This window comes from Lepidochelys kempii, chromosome 10 (assembly GCF_965140265.1).
Source record: "Lepidochelys kempii isolate rLepKem1 chromosome 10, rLepKem1.hap2, whole genome shotgun sequence".
NCBI lineage: Eukaryota > Metazoa > Chordata > Testudines > Cheloniidae > Lepidochelys > Lepidochelys kempii.
Window position 1 is genome coordinate 15,549,578 of NC_133265.1, and position 17,466 is coordinate 15,567,043.

General features: G+C 41.3%; 1 protein-coding gene across 3 annotated transcripts in view; it reads left to right on the forward strand.

The window, feature by feature from the left end:
• Positions 1-1,355: 1,355 nt before the first annotated feature.
• The window catches only part of BAIAP2L1 (BAR/IMD domain containing adaptor protein 2 like 1), a 69,154-nt gene continuing 53,043 nt past the window's right edge, over positions 1,356-17,466 (forward strand). For all 3 annotated transcript variants that reach the window (XM_073362130.1, XM_073362129.1, XM_073362131.1), the window contains exons 1-2: positions 1,356-1,690; positions 15,688-15,763. In XM_073362130.1, coding sequence (XP_073218231.1) covers positions 1,640-1,690; positions 15,688-15,763 — 127 coding nt within the window. In that variant the 5' untranslated portion in view covers positions 1,356-1,639. The remainder of the gene's footprint in view (positions 1,691-15,687; positions 15,764-17,466) is intronic.

Sequence of the window (17,466 nt, forward strand, 5' to 3'; positions counted from 1 at the left end):
TCTGCAGTCTAGACTATAGAAGGGTCAGAGCAAGTTTCAGGGACATGAAAATCACTCTTGAGACCAATGAGCCCCACCACCCCCAATTCATATGACCTCTAATATGCAAGAATCCTGAATACAAGTAGAACTGAGGAGTCTGCCATTGTGTTAATGTAATGATAAGAAGAAGGAAAAAGAGAACAATAGTGTCAGCTTTTCCACTGGTGTAAATTGGCATATCTTGTTTGACTTCAGTGGAGCTATGCTGATTGGAACCAGCTGACCAGAAATTCTAGAAATAGGAGTATTAAGTTATTCAGTCCAATGTCTTGCCAATGCTGCCTTGTTCCCTATTGTACATTTACTACAGTTTCATATAGTCTAGTTTTAAATGTCCAAGGTTATGGGGTTTATGTCACTTCTCTTTTGAGACAGTTTATATTGCTCTATCAGGAAGATTTTCCTGGTACTGCCCTAATCTTAATTTCATCTCAAACCTGCCAATTACTTTTTATGAGTCTAATATTCTTCTCCATCCTTGATGTTTACACACTGCAAATATTTGTAGACTGTTCTAAACCTTCCTCCCTCAAGTTAGCCCTCAAGAATAACCTCAGGGTGGAGAGTGAAGCTTAACCGTTTAAAGAAGAAATGTGCCTAAAGTGGATGCCAGTGTCTTAATCCCATTCACTCTGCAGAAAGCTTCCGCAATGAACCCCCAACCCTCTCACCCCTTTCTGTTTTGAAAAAGCTCCCTTTATTGCTGCCACTCCAGAGCCCTTTACCTTAGCTATGGGTGGAGGAGGGTATTATGTACCATTGCAGTCTTTGCACAGCCCTAAACTTAACTCCGGTCTCAGGGACGTGCGGGGCGTGGCCCTGCTGGACTGGGTAAGGTACTGGACAGGGACTCAGGAGATCTGGGTTTGATGCCCAGCCTGAGTGACTATGAGCCAGCAACTCACTCTCGTTGTGCCTCAGTACCACGGGCAGAACTGGCAGGGGCTATAACCCTTCCCTACCGCCCAAGTGCTGTGAGGATAAGCCCATTAACCTTCCTGAGGTGCTCAATTACTGCAGCGACGCGGGAGAGTGGCCCTGCCGTGTCGTGTCCCCCCGAGGGGAGCTCGCCTGGCAGAGTTGTTCGTAGCCCTTCGCTGGCGTGGTGCCCGTCGTGCCCTGGGGCGACTTTCCCTTTTTCTCACGGCACCACACAGCAGCTCAAAGCTCGCCCAGCACGAGGGGATGGGCTGCGGCTCAGGTGAGAGCGCGGAGCCGCCCACCCCACCCTACCCAACCCACCGCCGCTCCCGGAAGGCCCCGCCCCGCCAGCGGGCCCTGCCGCGTCAGACGGCCCCACCTCGCTGGCTCCGCCCCGGGAGCGCTGCCGGGCTGGGCTGGCTGGTTCTGCAAGTTTGACAGTTTGGGCGAAGGTGGCAGCGGAGCTGTCTCTGGCGGGACTTTTCTGGGGCGGCGGCCGGGCGGAGAGCGCTGCCCCCCCCCCCCCCGGCCCGAGTGAGGGGCAGCGGAGCAGCTCCCTGAGGAGAAAGTTTTTCCCGCCGGCCCCCTCGGCCTCTCTGCCGGATTCTCCGGGGCCGCAGCCGCCCCCTTCCCCTTCTCTGCTGCCTGAGGCGCTGCCGCCGCGTCCGGGGGCACGATGTCTCGGGATCCCGGTGAGGTGAACAAGCTGACAGAGAGCACCTACAAGGTGAGTAGGGCCGGGCCGGGCCGCGGCGAAAGGGGGCGCTCAGGGAGTCAGCGACATAACCCAGTCCAAGGGGCAGTCCCCTCCCAGGGCAGCTGGGGCACCATCCCCTGCCTGGGCGCACACGTACTCCCCTCCCTCAGGGGAGAGAGCAGCTGGGGTATCCCTGCCTGGGCGCACACGTACTCCCCTCCCTCAGGGGAGAGAGCAGCTGGGGTATCCCTGCCTGGGCGCACACGTACTCCCCTCCCTCAGGGGAGAGAGCAGCTGGGGTATCCCTGCCTGGGCGCACACGTACTCCCCTCCCTCAGGGGAGAGAGCAGCTGGGGTATCCCTGCCTGGGCGCACACGTACTCCCCTCCCTCAGGGGAGAGAGCAGCTGGGGTATCCCTGCCTGGGCGCACACGTACTCCCCTCCCTCAGGGGAGAGGACAGCTGGCACAGTAAAGGTCACCCTTCAGAAACACATCAGTATAAAACTGACTGGTTCTCAATCAGGGGTACACTTACCCCTGGGGGTACGTAGAAGTCTTCCAGGGGGTACATCCACTCATCTAGATATTTGCCTAGCTTTACTACAGGCTACATAAAAAGCACTAGCAGAGTCAGTACAAACTAAAATTGCATACAGACAATGATGGGTTTATAGTGCTCTATATACTATACACTGAAATGTGAGTACAATATTTATATTCCAATCAATGTATTTTATAATTCTATGATAAAAATGACAAAGTAAGCAATTTTTCAATAAGAGTGTGCTGTGACACTTTTGTATTTTTATGTCTGGTTTTGTAAGCAAGTAGTTTTTAAGTGAAGTGAAACTTAGGGATACACAAGACAAATCAGACTCCTGAAAGGGGTACAGTAGTCTGGAAAGGTTGAAAGCCACTGATGTACAGCATACTTGCATTATTCTTCCTTTCTAAACAATATAGGAGAACTCAGCATACCCAGGATAATGATTATAGTCCTTTCATATGCTACTCCCAAACTGTCAGGATCTTTTACCTTGATCAGGCTGCTACTAAGCAAGTTTTTTCCATGAGATGTTTACACATGCCACAAAAAGAAGAGTGGGGGGGGGAGAGTTTAAATAAAACAAAAAATTTCAAAAAACTTTTATGGTAACACTAAGGATATTTGTTTGACTCCTTGTAGTTTCACGTGGAGAACAGTATAGCATTAATTAAAATATTTTGTGCCATAAGTGTTCACTTTTTTCAGCTAAGCTTATGACTCTTGCACTGTTTTGGGTTTTGCTTTTGTTATTTAATCTATGAAAACATTATGGTTGTGGGGTATACATACCCCAATATGACTACTGTTAACCCAGTTTATGGCAAGTGTGTTTATATGTATGCTTATACACATAACACTGGTTTCAGAGTAACAGCCGTGTTAGTCTGTATTCGCAAAAAGAAAAGGAGTACTTGTGGCACCTTAGAGACTAACCAATTTATTTGAGCATGAGCTTTCGTGAGCTACAGCTCACTTCATCAGATGCATGCCGTGGAAACTGCAGCAGACTTTATATATACACAGAGAATATGAAAAAATACCTCCTCCCACCCCACTGTCCTGCTGGTAATAGCTTATCTAAAGTGATCATCAGGTGGGCCATTTCCAGCACAAATCCAGGTTTTCTCACCCTCCACCCCCCCACACAAATTCACTCTCCTGCTGGTGATAGCCCATCCAAGGTGACAACTCTTTACACAATGTGCATGATAATAAAGTTGGGCCATTTCCTGCACAAATCCAGGTTCTCTCACCCCCCTCCCAAAAACCACACACACAAACTCACTATCCTGCTGGTAATAGCTTATCCAAAGTGACCATTCTCCCTACAATGTGCATAATTAAGGTGGGCCATTTCCAGCACAAATCCAGGTTTTCTCACATCCCCCCCACCCCCATACACACACAAACTCACTCTCCTGCTGGTAATAGCTCATCCAAACTGACCACTCTCCAAGTTTAAATCCAAGTTAAACCAGAACATCGGAGGGGGGGGGTAGGAAAAAACAAGAGGAAATAGGCTACCTTGCATAATGACTTAGCCACTCCCAGTCTCTATTTAAGCCTAAATTAATAGTATCCAATTTGCAAATGAATTCCAATTCAGCAGTTTCTCGCTGGAGTCTGGATTTGAAGATTTTTTGTTTTAAGATAGCGACCTTCATGTCTGTGATTGCGTGACCAGAGAGATTGAAGTGTTCTCCGACTGGTTTATGAATGTTATAATTCTTGACATCTGATTTGTGTCCATTTATTCTTTTACGTAGAGACTGTCCAGTTTGACCAATGTACATGGCAGAGGGGCATTGCTGGCACATGATGGCATATATCACATTGGTGGATGTGCAGGTGAACGAGCCTCTGATAGTGTGGCTGATGTTATTAGGCCCTGTGATGGTGTCCCCTGAATAGATATGTGGGCACAATTGGCAACGGGCTTTGTTGCAAGGATAAGTTCCTGGGTTAGTGGTTCTGTTGTGTGGTATGTGGTTGTTGGTGAGTATTTGCTTCAGGTTGCGGGGCTGTCTGTAGGCAAGGACTGGCCTGTCTCCCAAGATTTGTGAGAGTGTTGGGTCATCCTTTAGGATAGGTTGTAGATCCTTAATAATGCGTTGGAGGGGTTTTAGTTGGGGGCTGAAGGTGACGGCTAGTGGCGTTCTGTTATTTTCTTTGTTAGGCCTGTCCTGTAGTAGGTAACTTCTGGGAACTCTTCTGGCTCTATCAATCTGTTTCTTTACTTCTGCAGGTGGGTATTGTAGTTGTAAGAAAGCTTGACAGAGATCTTGTAGGTGTTTGTCTCTGTCTGAGGGGTTGGAGCAAATGCGGTTGTATCGCAGAGCTTGGCTGTAGACGATGGATCGTGTGGTGTGGTCAGGGTGAAAGCTGGAGGCTTGCAGGTAGGAATAGCGGTCAGTAGGTTTCCGGTATAGGGTGGTGCTTATGTGACCATTGTTTATTAGCACTGTAGTGTCCAGGAAGTGGATCTCTTGTGTGGACTGGACCAGGCTGAGGTTGGTGGTGGGATGGAAATTGTTGAAATCATGGTGGAATTCCTCAAGGGCTTCTTTTCCATGGGTCCAGATGATGAAGAGGTCATCAATATAGCGCAAGTAGAGTAGGGGCTTTAGGGGACGAGAGCTGAGGAAGCGTTGTTCTAAATCAGCCATAAAAATGTTGGCATACTGTGGGGCCATGCGGGTACCCATAGCAGTGCCGCTGATCTGAAGGTATACATTGTCCCCAAATGTGAAGTAGTTATGGGTAAGGACAAAGTCACAAAGTTCAGCCACCAGGTTAGCCGTGACATTATCAGGGATAGTGTTCCTGACGGCTTGTAGTCCATCTTTGTGTGGAATGTTGGTGTAGAGGGCTTCTACATCCATAGTGGCCAGGATGGTGTTATCAGGAAGATCACCGATGGATTGAAGTTTCCTTAGGAAGTCAGTGGTGTCTCGAAGGTAGCTGGGAGTGCTGGTAGCGTAGGACCTGAGGAGGGAGTCTACGTAGCCAGACAATCCTGCTGTCAGGGTGCCAATGCCTGAGATGATGGGGTGCCCAGGATTTCCAGGTTTATGGATCTTGGGTAGTAGATAGAATATCCCAGGTCGGGGTTCCAGGGGTGTGTCTGTGCGGATTTGATCTTGTGCTTTTTCAGGAAGTTTCTTCAGCAAATGCTGTAGTTGCTTTTGGTAACTCTCAGTGGGATCATAGGGTAATGGCTTGTAGAAACTCGTGTTGGAGAGCTGCCGAGCAGCCTCTTGTTCATATTCTGACCTATTCATGATGACAACAGCACCTCCTTTGTCAGCCTTTTTGATTATGATGTCAGAGTTGTTTCTGAGGCTCTGGATGGCATTGTGTTCTGCATGGCTGAGGTTATGGGGCAAGTGATGCTGCTTTTCCACAATTTCAGCCCGTGCACGTCGGCTCAACTTTGTGACTTTGTCCTTACCCATAACTATTTCACATTTGGGGACAATGTATACCTTCAGATCAGCGGCACTGCTATGGGTACCCGCATGGCCCCACAGTATGCCAACATTTTTATGGCTGATTTAGAACAACGCTTCCTCAGCTCTCGTCCCCTAAAGCCCCTACTCTACTTGCGCTATATTGATGACCTCTTCATCATCTGGACCCATGGAAAAGAAGCCCTTGAGGAATTCCACCATGATTTCAACAATTTCCATCCCACCACCAACCTCAGCCTGGTCCAGTCCACACAAGAGATCCACTTCCTGGACACTACAGTGCTAATAAACAATGGTCACATAAACACCACCCTATACCGGAAACCTACTGACCGCTATTCCTACCTGCATGCCTCCAGCTTTCACCCTGACCACACCACACGATCCATCGTCTACAGCCAAGCTCTGCGATACAACCGCATTTGCTCCAACCCCTCAGACAGAGACAAACACCTACAAGATCTCTGTCAAGCTTTCTTACAACTACAATACCCACCTGCAGAAGTAAAGAAACAGATTGATAGAGCCAGAAGAGTTCCCAGAAGTTACCTACTACAGGACAGGCCTAACAAAGAAAATAACAGAACGCTACTAGCCGTCACCTTCAGCCCCCAACTAAAACCCCTCCAACGCATTATTAAGGATCTACAACCTATCCTAAAGGATGACCCAACACTCTCACAAATCTTGGGAGACAGGCCAGTCCTTGCCTACAGACAGCCCCGCAACCTGAAGCAAATACTCACCAACAACCACATACCACACAACAGAACCACTAACCCAGGAACTTATCCTTGCAACAAAGCCCGTTGCCAATTGTGCCCACATATCTATTCAGGGGACACCATCACAGGGCCTAATAACATCAGCCACACTATCAGAGGCTCGTTCACCTGCACATCCACCAATGTGATATATGCCATCATGTGCCAGCAATGCCCCTCTGCCATGTACATTGGTCAAACTGGACAGTCTCTACGTAAAAGAATAAATGGACACAAATCAGATGTCAAGAATTATAACATTCATAAACCAGTCGGAGAACACTTCAATCTCTCTGGTCACGCAATCACAGACATGAAGGTCGCTATCTTAAAACAAAAAATCTTCAAATCCAGACTCCAGCGAGAAACTGCTGAATTGGAATTCATTTGCAAATTGGATACTATTAATTTAGGCTTAAATAGAGACTGGGAGTGGCTAAGTCATTATGCAAGGTAGCCTATTTCCTCTTGTTTTTTCCTACCCCCCCCCCTCCGATGTTCTGGTTTAACTTGGATTTAAACTTGGAGAGTGGTCAGTTTGGATGAGCTATTACCAGCAGGAGAGTGAGTTTGTGTGTGTATGGGGGTGGGGGGGATGTGAGAAAACCTGGATTTGTGCTGGAAATGGCCCACCTTAATTATGCACATTGTAGGGAGAATGGTCACTTTGGATAAGCTATTACCAGCAGGATAGTGAGTTTGTGTGTGTGGTTTTTGGGAGGGGGGTGAGAGAACCTGGATTTGTGCAGGAAATGGCCCAACTTTATTATCATGCACATTGTGTAAAGAGTTGTCACCTTGGATGGGCTATCACCAGCAGGAGAGTGAATTTGTGTGGGGGGGTGGAGGGTGAGAAAACCTGGATTTGTGCTGGAAATGGCCCACCTGATGATCACTTTAGATAAGCTATTACCAGCAGGACAGTGGGGTGGGAGGAGGTATTTTTTCATATTCTCTGTGTATATATAAAGTCTGCTGCAGTTTCCACGGCATGCATCTGATGAAGTGAGCTGTAGCTCACGAAAGCTCATGCTCAAATAAATTGGTTAGTCTCTAAGGTGCCACAAGTACTCCTTTTCTTTTTACACATAACACTGTATTGCAATATGATCCACAATGCCTTAAAGCTCTTTTGCCGTAAAGAGTTTAAGATTTATTTTTTCTTTAGCAGAATCAATAACTTGACCAGTAATTCATATAGCTCATTTTGATAATAGGGTATTTTACTGCTGGTGTTTTATGAATAGTGATTCTCACTCTGGGCTGAAGCCTAAAAATGTTTAAGCACTTGAGTAAAGTTATTGGCATGGGCCCCAGTCTGGCAATCGGATTCACACAGGTCCACACATGCGGTGATCCTGAGCCCCAGCTAGGCTACAAATCAGCAGAGGAGTCAGTCTTTGTGGATCTAATTTCATAAATGGGGCCATGCTTAATTGTAGGTCTGGATGCTGATTAGTTATGTATAAATTCATGTATGGGGTGTGAAATTTTTCTTCAAAAATTTTTTAAAATTTTACTTACATCATAAGTATATGCTAAAGCTTGTAATAAATCAACATCTATAAGATACAAAATCCATTTTGTGAAAATGTGTACACACAACCATAAATGAGCCTCATGCAGAAGTATATGAACTATGAGTGACAGTCCAACTCTTAATTTTTTAAAAAAAATCACACACACCTGTGTATTGCTAGTTGCAGAACGTTTTATTTCTCTACATTAGCTGTACATACTTATTTTGAAACTCTCTTCTCCAAACTCAGCAACTACCTATATTAAAAGTCTCTATACTTAGAATTTCTGCATGTGTCTTTATTTAAACACACTGAATTTAATCATACTGAGTCAAATCCTGTAATCCTTACTCAGGAAAAACTCTTTAAAATCAGAATTTTGGCTGAGAGATGAGTGCAGTATTTGGCCCATAATCTTAGTTTTGCATACTATATTTTACCAGACAAAGTGCTCAGACTTGCAAAAAACACTTGTTAATCAAGTTACATATGTGCATTTGCAGCTTTGAGCCCAAATGAAGGATTTCTAGGTTTCATACAAGATAATATATAATAATAATAATACATTGTCAAGGTATGTTTTCATAAAACAGTTTTAAAAATTGACTGTTTATAATCCCTCAAACTGTTTCTGTAAGGTTATTCCCCCGCCGCATTTGTTTTGTTACTCTCACACTTCAGGCTGATCCTACAACCTTTTTTTCTTGCAATTAGTCCAGTTGTGTTGGAATCATGTTGTGTTTTCTGTTTGATCACTAGGGGCAGGAGTGCTGGAACATTTGTATAGTGGGGGTGCTGGGAGCCACTGAACTAAACTGTAAACTCTTTTTATGAGGGAAACCGCTTCAAGTCAGACAGGGGGTACTACCGGACCCCCCAGCACCCCTAGTTCCAGCACCTGTGACTAGAGGGCTTAAAAATACCAAATTTGGGCAAAATTACCATTGACTTTATTGGAAGGAAGATGAGGTTCTTTGTGTATAAATAAAAGCTCTCTCCTCTACACTCTATCTTGTCCTGTCTCTTACATAATCTCTAATATTTGTGATATCACAGTTACCAATATGGGCCCTAAATCAGCAAACCCTTTACTCACACAAGTATGCCTATTGCTAATAGGATAATTTTCTTGAGTAAGTTTGCAGGAGGAAGCTCTGAAAGTTAATTATAATGTTACAAATGCTGGATTGTGACAGGATTACAGGAACTGAGGAATGGTAGGACATAGGGCTAGCAGGACCAGTTATCGGCTTTCATCCTTAAAAAAAAATCCTAGCTTGAAGGGGAACTGAAAGAGATTGGAAAAGAAAAGGAAAATTAAAGGTTCTCTTGCTTGTCTGTTTCCCACCTTGCCTCCCTTGTCGTGCATTAATAGTACTATCCATGCTATTGGATGCCCTTTAAATACATATTTATTCACTCTGTTTGAAGTTCTTACACATATTTACCCAAATAATCAGATTGGCTAAAAGAGGAGTTGACAAGGTAGACTGTAAATTCATGTTTCTTTGGGGTATTATTTGTGTGTTAATTTAGCAATATAAAAAGAAAAAGTGAACACCCCAAAACTAATCAATATTGTTATTACACCGCCACCCTAAAGCCACAAATCAACAAAAGCAAAGAATTTCAAAGTTAAGATTGACACTTAATCTTGCCCTCTTATTCTTTACATATTACATAGCTTTTGAGTATATGATACACTGGCACATGCAGGATGAAACTTGAGGGTGTGGAAGTTCGTGATTTAAAGGCAGTCACAACCTTCCTCAGAGCACACAACCCTAATAATTTACTGGAATGATGTTGTACCTATGAATCAAGAGGCTCTGCAGTGAGAGTAGATACTGTGTGACCCCAGGTAGACTGCTAGGCCATTCACTTGTTGGAAGGCCACTACAGTCAATGTGACTTCATGCTAGCAGCAATATAGAGAAAAACTGCCCGTGAATCATCTGATTGCATACTATGCAAAATGATAACGAAGAAAGCATTGAATTAGAAAGTTATAATTCCATTTCTATGTTCTTGTGACTGCACAAGACACTCACGATGTGCTCTTGTGGCTTACGAGGTTTCCAGAACTCTTGATGGGGTGATAGTTCCTATAGTTCAATGGTGTTTGTTATTAAGCCTTGATTTAAAACTGCATATAACTGTCCTGAACGCTATAGCAATAATTCTAAGTGCATATTAGGCAGTTTTTAAAATATCCTGTTTACTTAGGGAAGTGTTAGGTTCTTCTGGTAATGTATGGAATTACTAAATAATACTTTCTTGTAGACAGTCATGGTTTGTCATGTAAATATGTAATTATATATGCATAGTTAAGAATCTTGACAATAGTTACTTTAAATTCCTTTAAAAGAAAAAAGGACCAGTGACTAGATTATGGACTGCCTGCCATATTCATTTTAAAAACAAATTAAAATCAATTTAAGAACCTTAAATGTGTTTCATCAAACCAATTGTCTTGTACTACTGAAACCTAAAGTAAATTTGTTTTAAAAATGTGTTTAAAAAGGTAAAAGACACTCCCAGGTTGAGATCTGGAGTGCCAAGAGCCAAATTCCACCTAAATGTAAAATATGTATCTGTATTGACTACAATGGAGTTGTGCCTACTTAATGCTTCATTTGGACCTAGATTTCATCCTGGGTCACATGTTCATAACCTCCTGAAAAATAATTTATATTTGAAACATACTGATGGACAATCGCTTTAATGTGTTTCTCCTTTAAATGGTAAATGTTTGGCAAACTGACAATCAATCATAAGATCTTACCTGGTTTGAATAAACATTTGGATCTTAATTTTTTCACTTTGTTAATTTTGTTTTACACCACTGCAATTCTGTTCATTAGAGTGGAATTATACCAATATAAAATGGGTTTAGGACTTGATTCTGCACCCATTGACATCAGTGGTAAAGCTCCCATTGCCTTCAATGGAACAGGTTGAGACTCTTAATGAAGATGAGAACAGGCCTAATTTTATTTGTTTTAGAGATGTAGTATGATCACGAAAAAAAAAAAATGTTTTGAGCCCAGTACACTATGACTTGTTTTATGTATGTTTATATATGACTCCTATTTGAGTCAATTAAAGAAATCTCAAGGGGATTTCCAAACATAAAATTGTTATATTAAAGGATTCTTCTAAATGTAATTTGCAGTTATTTTAAATATGAAATAGTACATGTAATCAGCCCAATATAAATATTTAATAACTACTAAGGTATGGCTCAGTCTTGCTATGACTGAATATCTAACACTGTAATAATATGAATAGTAAGGTTTACTAAATATACAGCATGTGTGTTTGTGTATAATCTATCGATTTTTTTGTTGGTTAAAGTGTCAGCAGGATGTAAACCTGAAGCTACAGGGACTCTGAGTATTGTTTAGCTGTGTTGATACCTGCTGAGCTATTGTTTTGAATAGGTGCATTACAAAATAAAAAGCAAAGCTGAGCATTTACAGGAAAGAACTCCCACAATGGGTCTCATTTGTTTTGAAGGTTAAAACTGTTTATAATAGTAGCAGGAATTGAGGAGTGAGTGAGTGAGTGTTTTATATTACAGAGAGAGAGAACACGTGTGGAAATGCAAGGTTAGTTCCCTTTTAATTCTGGAGAGTCCTAAGCACATTCAACTCCCATTAACTTCAATAGGAGTTGAAGGCGCCCAGCAGTGGACTCTATTACAACTCCATATAATTGTTTCATGAATGACCACAATATATTTCTCTCAAACTCTTTCATGGCAGGTCGTTTTGCCTTTTTGCTGTACTTTGCATAAAAAGATGTTTCCTGATGGCTGTTTTGAATAGGTGTTTCCTCTTAATTTCCATTCATCGTAAAGCTCAGAGAGCTGTATGAGATGGTTATATGCCTGTTGTTCTCTTCTATATGGTTATATGCCTGTTGTTCTCTTCTAGTTAAGTATTTTTATGAATAGATAAGAGGCATTGTGGTACCAGAGCATAGGGCACTAGACTAGCACGTAGGAGACTAGGGCCTGGTCTACACTGGGGGTGGGGATTGATCTAAGATACGCAACTTCAGCTATGAGAATAGCGTAGTTGAAGTAGATGTATCTTAGATAGACTTAGAATCACTTACTTTGCGTCCTTGCAGCACAGGATTGACGGCCACGGCTCCCCCGTCGACTCCGCTTCCGCCTCTTGTAGTGGTGGAGTTCCGGAGTCGACGGCAGAGCGATCGGGGATCGATTTATCGCGTCTACGCTAGATAAGATAAATCAGTCCCCAATAGATTGAGCACTACCCGCCGATCCAGCAGACGTGGCCTACATGGGTTTTTTCACTTCATTTGTTTCCTTTCCCATCCTTTGTGCATGTTGCACGCTAACTGGCCCATGGAGCAAGCACTAAAAGATCTATAGTGCACATTAAGGTAGTACTGTTTGCATGTTAAATGCAGTCCCATTTCATTGGGGGATTTTTAGTGCATGCCAGAGGGTCCACATAAGCCAGTTAGTGTGTGATGCGGTGGTGCACATTAGAATTTACACTCCCGCTGGTGCCAACAAAGGCCACATCGAGACTACAAACATATTGATATAACTACGTTGCTCAGGAGTGTGAAAAATCCACACCCCGAGCGATGTAGTTATACTGACCTAACTCCTGGTCTAGACAGCACTGTGTCAACAGGAGAGCTTCTCCCGTCGACATAGCTACTGCCTCTCACGGAGGTTGGTTAACTGTAGTAACAGGAGAAGTGCTCCTGTCAGCATAGTAGTGTCTTCACTAAAGCACTACAGTGGCACAGAATATCTTGGTCTGAAGGAAAATGCTGCTGTTCTCCTTCCACTTTTAGAAAAAGAAAAACAGAAGTGATGGTTGTACTTGAAACCAATTTTAACTCATTCTTCACTTTATAAATTAACTAGGTTTCATTGTTGATTGATGCTTTGTAAAAAAGGCTTCTTTTTTTTCTTTATGTTGTCTGAATAGCCTTAAGATGACAATCTGGGTTTTTTTCTTCCCACATTTTTTACATTTTAAAATGTTCTTATCACATTCTCTTGGTCCATGCATATACTAAACAGACATACGTTTGCTAGTATATTACCAGTACAGCACACAAAAGTTTAAGACTTTTTCATTGCCATCTGGTCTTTCTGTTAAACAGAAGGTGTTTATTTTGAACACCTTGATTTTCAAAGTAAATCTATTTGAATAACATCTAAAAAGATGCCAGTGCTTCAGGTCAAACTCCTTTATTCAATTACTATGCAAGTTCTCAAATATGTAATGATCCTTGTTTGTTTCTGGTGGTTTATAATGTAGCACTGTGGAATTTGTAGATTTACTTTGCAGATTTCAGAGTTTATTAGAAGGTCTTTTTTTCTAGGTTCTCTCAGAACCCGTAATACTTATTTTTGTAAAAGCCTCTATTATTTTTGTATTTGATGTACCATATACGGAAATATGTCAGAAAATGGAAAGGTTGATTATATACAGAAAAGAATGGACTTGCAGAACAGATTTCAGTAACATATGTATAAATTGAAGTTAAAACAATTAATAGAATTTGTTGCCAGTATAAGATCCCCCCTCCCCGCCCCCCGGCCCCTGCTTCCAGCTTCTGGGTTTCCTATATAAGCCATCACCGAACAAAAAATCTGAAAAAGATGGGAGATTTTACATTGAAACTGCTTACATTTTAAAACTGTTCAATTTAAATTTGATAGTGCAGAACTAATACAATATAATTTTATATTTCTCTCCATTTCATTTTCCTTCACCTTTGATATTTGAATTCTAGCATTGCTTTGGCATAATAAGTGCTTGTAGAGTGCTTGAGGTAATTTGAAATTATAAACATTGCAAAATCTCAGTGATTCACAAAATAATTTAGCACTATATATATATTCCAAATAAAAGTATATATTGTGAAGATTAATTGCTCAGTATTTGTGGATATCAAGAGAAAAATCCTTTAAAAGGGGAATTGTATTTAACATACAAGGGGAAAACAGTCATAATATTGAAGCTACTTAGCTTAAAATGACCAGTAATATGATAAATGTAGCCAGTCCTGTGGTGTTTGCTCAGGCATAGTCCTGTTTACATCATTGGAAGTTTAGCAAGAGTAAGGAATGCAAGATCAACCCACTCCTCTTTTTGCTTCTTTACCTTTTCTTTTTAAACATAAATGGGGTAATTATCTGAATTACAGCTAAACCACAACCACATAAATCCATAAGACTATCGTTCAAGCAACCTACCAAGTAGCTAAACACCGTACCCAACTTTTTCAAAAGTAATTAGTAATATTGCATGCATTTTATTACCCAATTTGAGACACTTTTAAAAGGGCCAGATTTTCCAAGGATGGATGTTCTGAAAATCAGGCCTCTTCAAGGTGTCTCAGCTCTTGAAACTGAAAAATCAGTGGCCACTTTTGAATATCTTGGTCTGAAGGAAAATGCTGCTGTCTCCTTCCACTTTTCGACAGAGGGGAGGCATTTCTAAAATTTGGAGTGTTTAAAACTGGATCTCAATGGATGGTTACTTTTTCTAAATTGGACCAATGCAGCTATTTTCCTGAATTGTGAATGACAGTTTCACAATCTCTGCCACTTCACCTGTTATAGAATTTGGTGGTTATGAAGGCAGACATGTAATGTGATTTTTGGATTTCTAGTCTTAGTTGCTCCAGCCAAGATAATTGTAACAATATTCAAAAGCAGCTGTAGTGGGAGTTTTTTTGTTTCATTTTGCCTTGAAGGAAGCCAGTAATTCTCATTTTACTTTTCGGTGGAAGTACTAACGCTCAAATTGGGCTGACACCATACAGTATATTGAGCTTTCAAATTGAATGTGTCAACTGGTCTTTCAAAATACCATGCTGCAACACACGCACGCACAAAAAACAACCTTTCAGCAGGCCCATCACTATATTGTTATTGATTGGAAGGTGTTAAGTCATCCAAGTCACTTGTCTAGTCAGAAAACTCAAAAGTATTTTTTGTTTTTGAAGGAATATCCAAATTCTGAATAGTAGCCAGTATTTTTTCCTTGTCTTAAAATATTTAGGTAGTAGTGGAGAAAAGGGATTTCCCTTCTCTCCTATTTCTCCCTCTCTCCCTCATTAAAGAAGGATCTGTGTAAACTTTAGTCTTGAATATATGAGCACTCTTACCAAGGTTAGAGAAAAGGTCAGATTCATCTCTGTTTTAAGTGAGCACAAATACATTGAAATTGGAAGTGTTACACTGCTTAGTCCAGAGGTTAATTTTGCACCGATATCCTAATCTAACATCCACAGTAGCAGATTTTCAATATCTGCCTTGCACCTGAAATTAAAATCTGGACCTGTATGTCTACACTGCAATTAAAAACCCACAACTGGCCTGCATCAGCTGTCTTGGGCTCACAGGGCCAGGGCGGTTGTTTCATTGCAGTGTAGCTGTTCAGGCTCTGGCTAACGCCCAAACTCTGCAACGCTCTTCTCTCTCAGGGTCCCAGAGTTTGGACTCCAGCCCAAGCCTGAATGTCTACACTGCAGTTGAATAGCCCCCTAGCCCAAGTCCCACAAGCTCAATTCAGCTGACACGGGCCAGCCACAGGTTTTTATTTGCAATGTAGACAAGTGCTGGCTTATGCTGTGGTGACTCAAATCAGCTTTTCTGTGTACTTATTGCCAGCACTGAGTTTTCTTTGTTATAATATGGCTTTTTTTCTGATCATCAGAATGTTATGGAACAGTTCAATCCTGGGCTACGGAATGTAATAAACCTGGGGAAAAATTATGAAAAAGCTGTTAATGGTAAGTCTTGCTCATTTTTAAATTCAATTATAAATTTAATAACTTTTTATTTAAATTTATATGATATTTCAAGATATTAGAAACTATATATAAGCCTAAATTCAATTTTGCATGTTAAAATCATAATTTCTATTAATTTTAGGTTTTGTATTTTTCTTTAAATCAGTGAAAATAAGATTTAGGCTGCAGTGTTTGCATCCCAAACATTTTACCATAGTACTACTGCATGAAAAATAAAGTGAAACAGACTAATCAATTTTCATTATCCAGGCTTAGTGGAAATGTAAAAATAATATCAAGGTTAAAAAAATTAGATGTTTTTTGATATTTTAAGTATCTTTAGAAATACATGGAAAAACGACCTGTTCCTGCCAACTCTTATTCACATAAGTATTCATTTCCCATGCAAATAGCCCCATGAGTTCAGTGGAACTACTTGCATGAGTAAGGTTTGCAGGATTGGACTAGATTTTAAAAAATTAGACAGTGTCACTTTTAAAATCAGTTAAAATTGAAATAAGTGAATTAGTGTCCTCGGACCCTATCTCAAACTTTTTCTCAAGTGACATATATCCATTGACTTTAGTGGAACTATGTGTATAAGAATTGGTTTACAAGAGTGTTCTCTTGACCCTGCGAATTTGCTTAGAGGGACCCTTTGTGGTTTGCTCCACTTCTTTTACGTGGACCTATGGAACAATTTGATACCATATTAGAGAGCTGTGGACTCCCTCTATAATATGACCTGATTCAAGAGGCTGAAGGTGTCTGTTGCTTGTCCTTTTCATTTGTCACAGTGCTAGACTTCATGAACATGTCAACTAATGCTTTATGTCGGTTATGCAGTTTCTTGAATGGAGGCAGTACCATATATGACAACAATATTTAAACATTTTGAAAAGGTTTTCGTACTTGCTATTTTGATTCATTGTGTACTGCTCACTAACACTTTGAAAATGCAGCTCAAACTCTTACTGCTGCCAAATTCTACCAGTATCCATTTTAACAAAATATCTGTTTGTAACAGTGGTATAAAATGTACCTGGTTTGTACAGCAGAACTGGAGAAGTACATTGCTGTTATGTACTGTGTACCAGGAAATGTGTTCTTAAGAGCAGGTTGATGTACCAGGTCTTGTATGTATCCTCAATTTAATTTGAATGAATGTTTAATCACAACAGCTGATGAGCAACTAGCACATTATGGGAGCCAACAATAGAGATCTGATAATTGTTGTTTTATGTAAGCTGTAAATGGTTTAAATGGAGCTGTAACAAGGAGTAAATATTCTGTTCCTACGCAGTAAAATGTATCATGACTTCTCACATAAATCAGAATTAAACGGACAAAGAGTAAAACTTTAAATCGACACACAATGTTTCATTAACGTTTTTGTGGACACTGTGGGGTTACATAAGTCTCCCTTTCTTTTCTGAATTACAAGTTACCAGTCATTAAACAGGTGAAGAGATTATATAGTATGTTTTCCTCATTAAAAACAACCCAGCTGTACAAGCACAGAAAAACCTTACTTTTAAAAAGGAACATTAAATAATTTAGATTGCCTGTATTGCGATATAATTTAACAAAAGGCAAACTCCTGTTCACATGCTCAGTCTGCTCCAAATCATTCAATCATATCTGGAGAAAGTGGTGGAGAAATTTTAAGTTATTGCTCGAAAACAGAATTGTGGCTTCCAGTC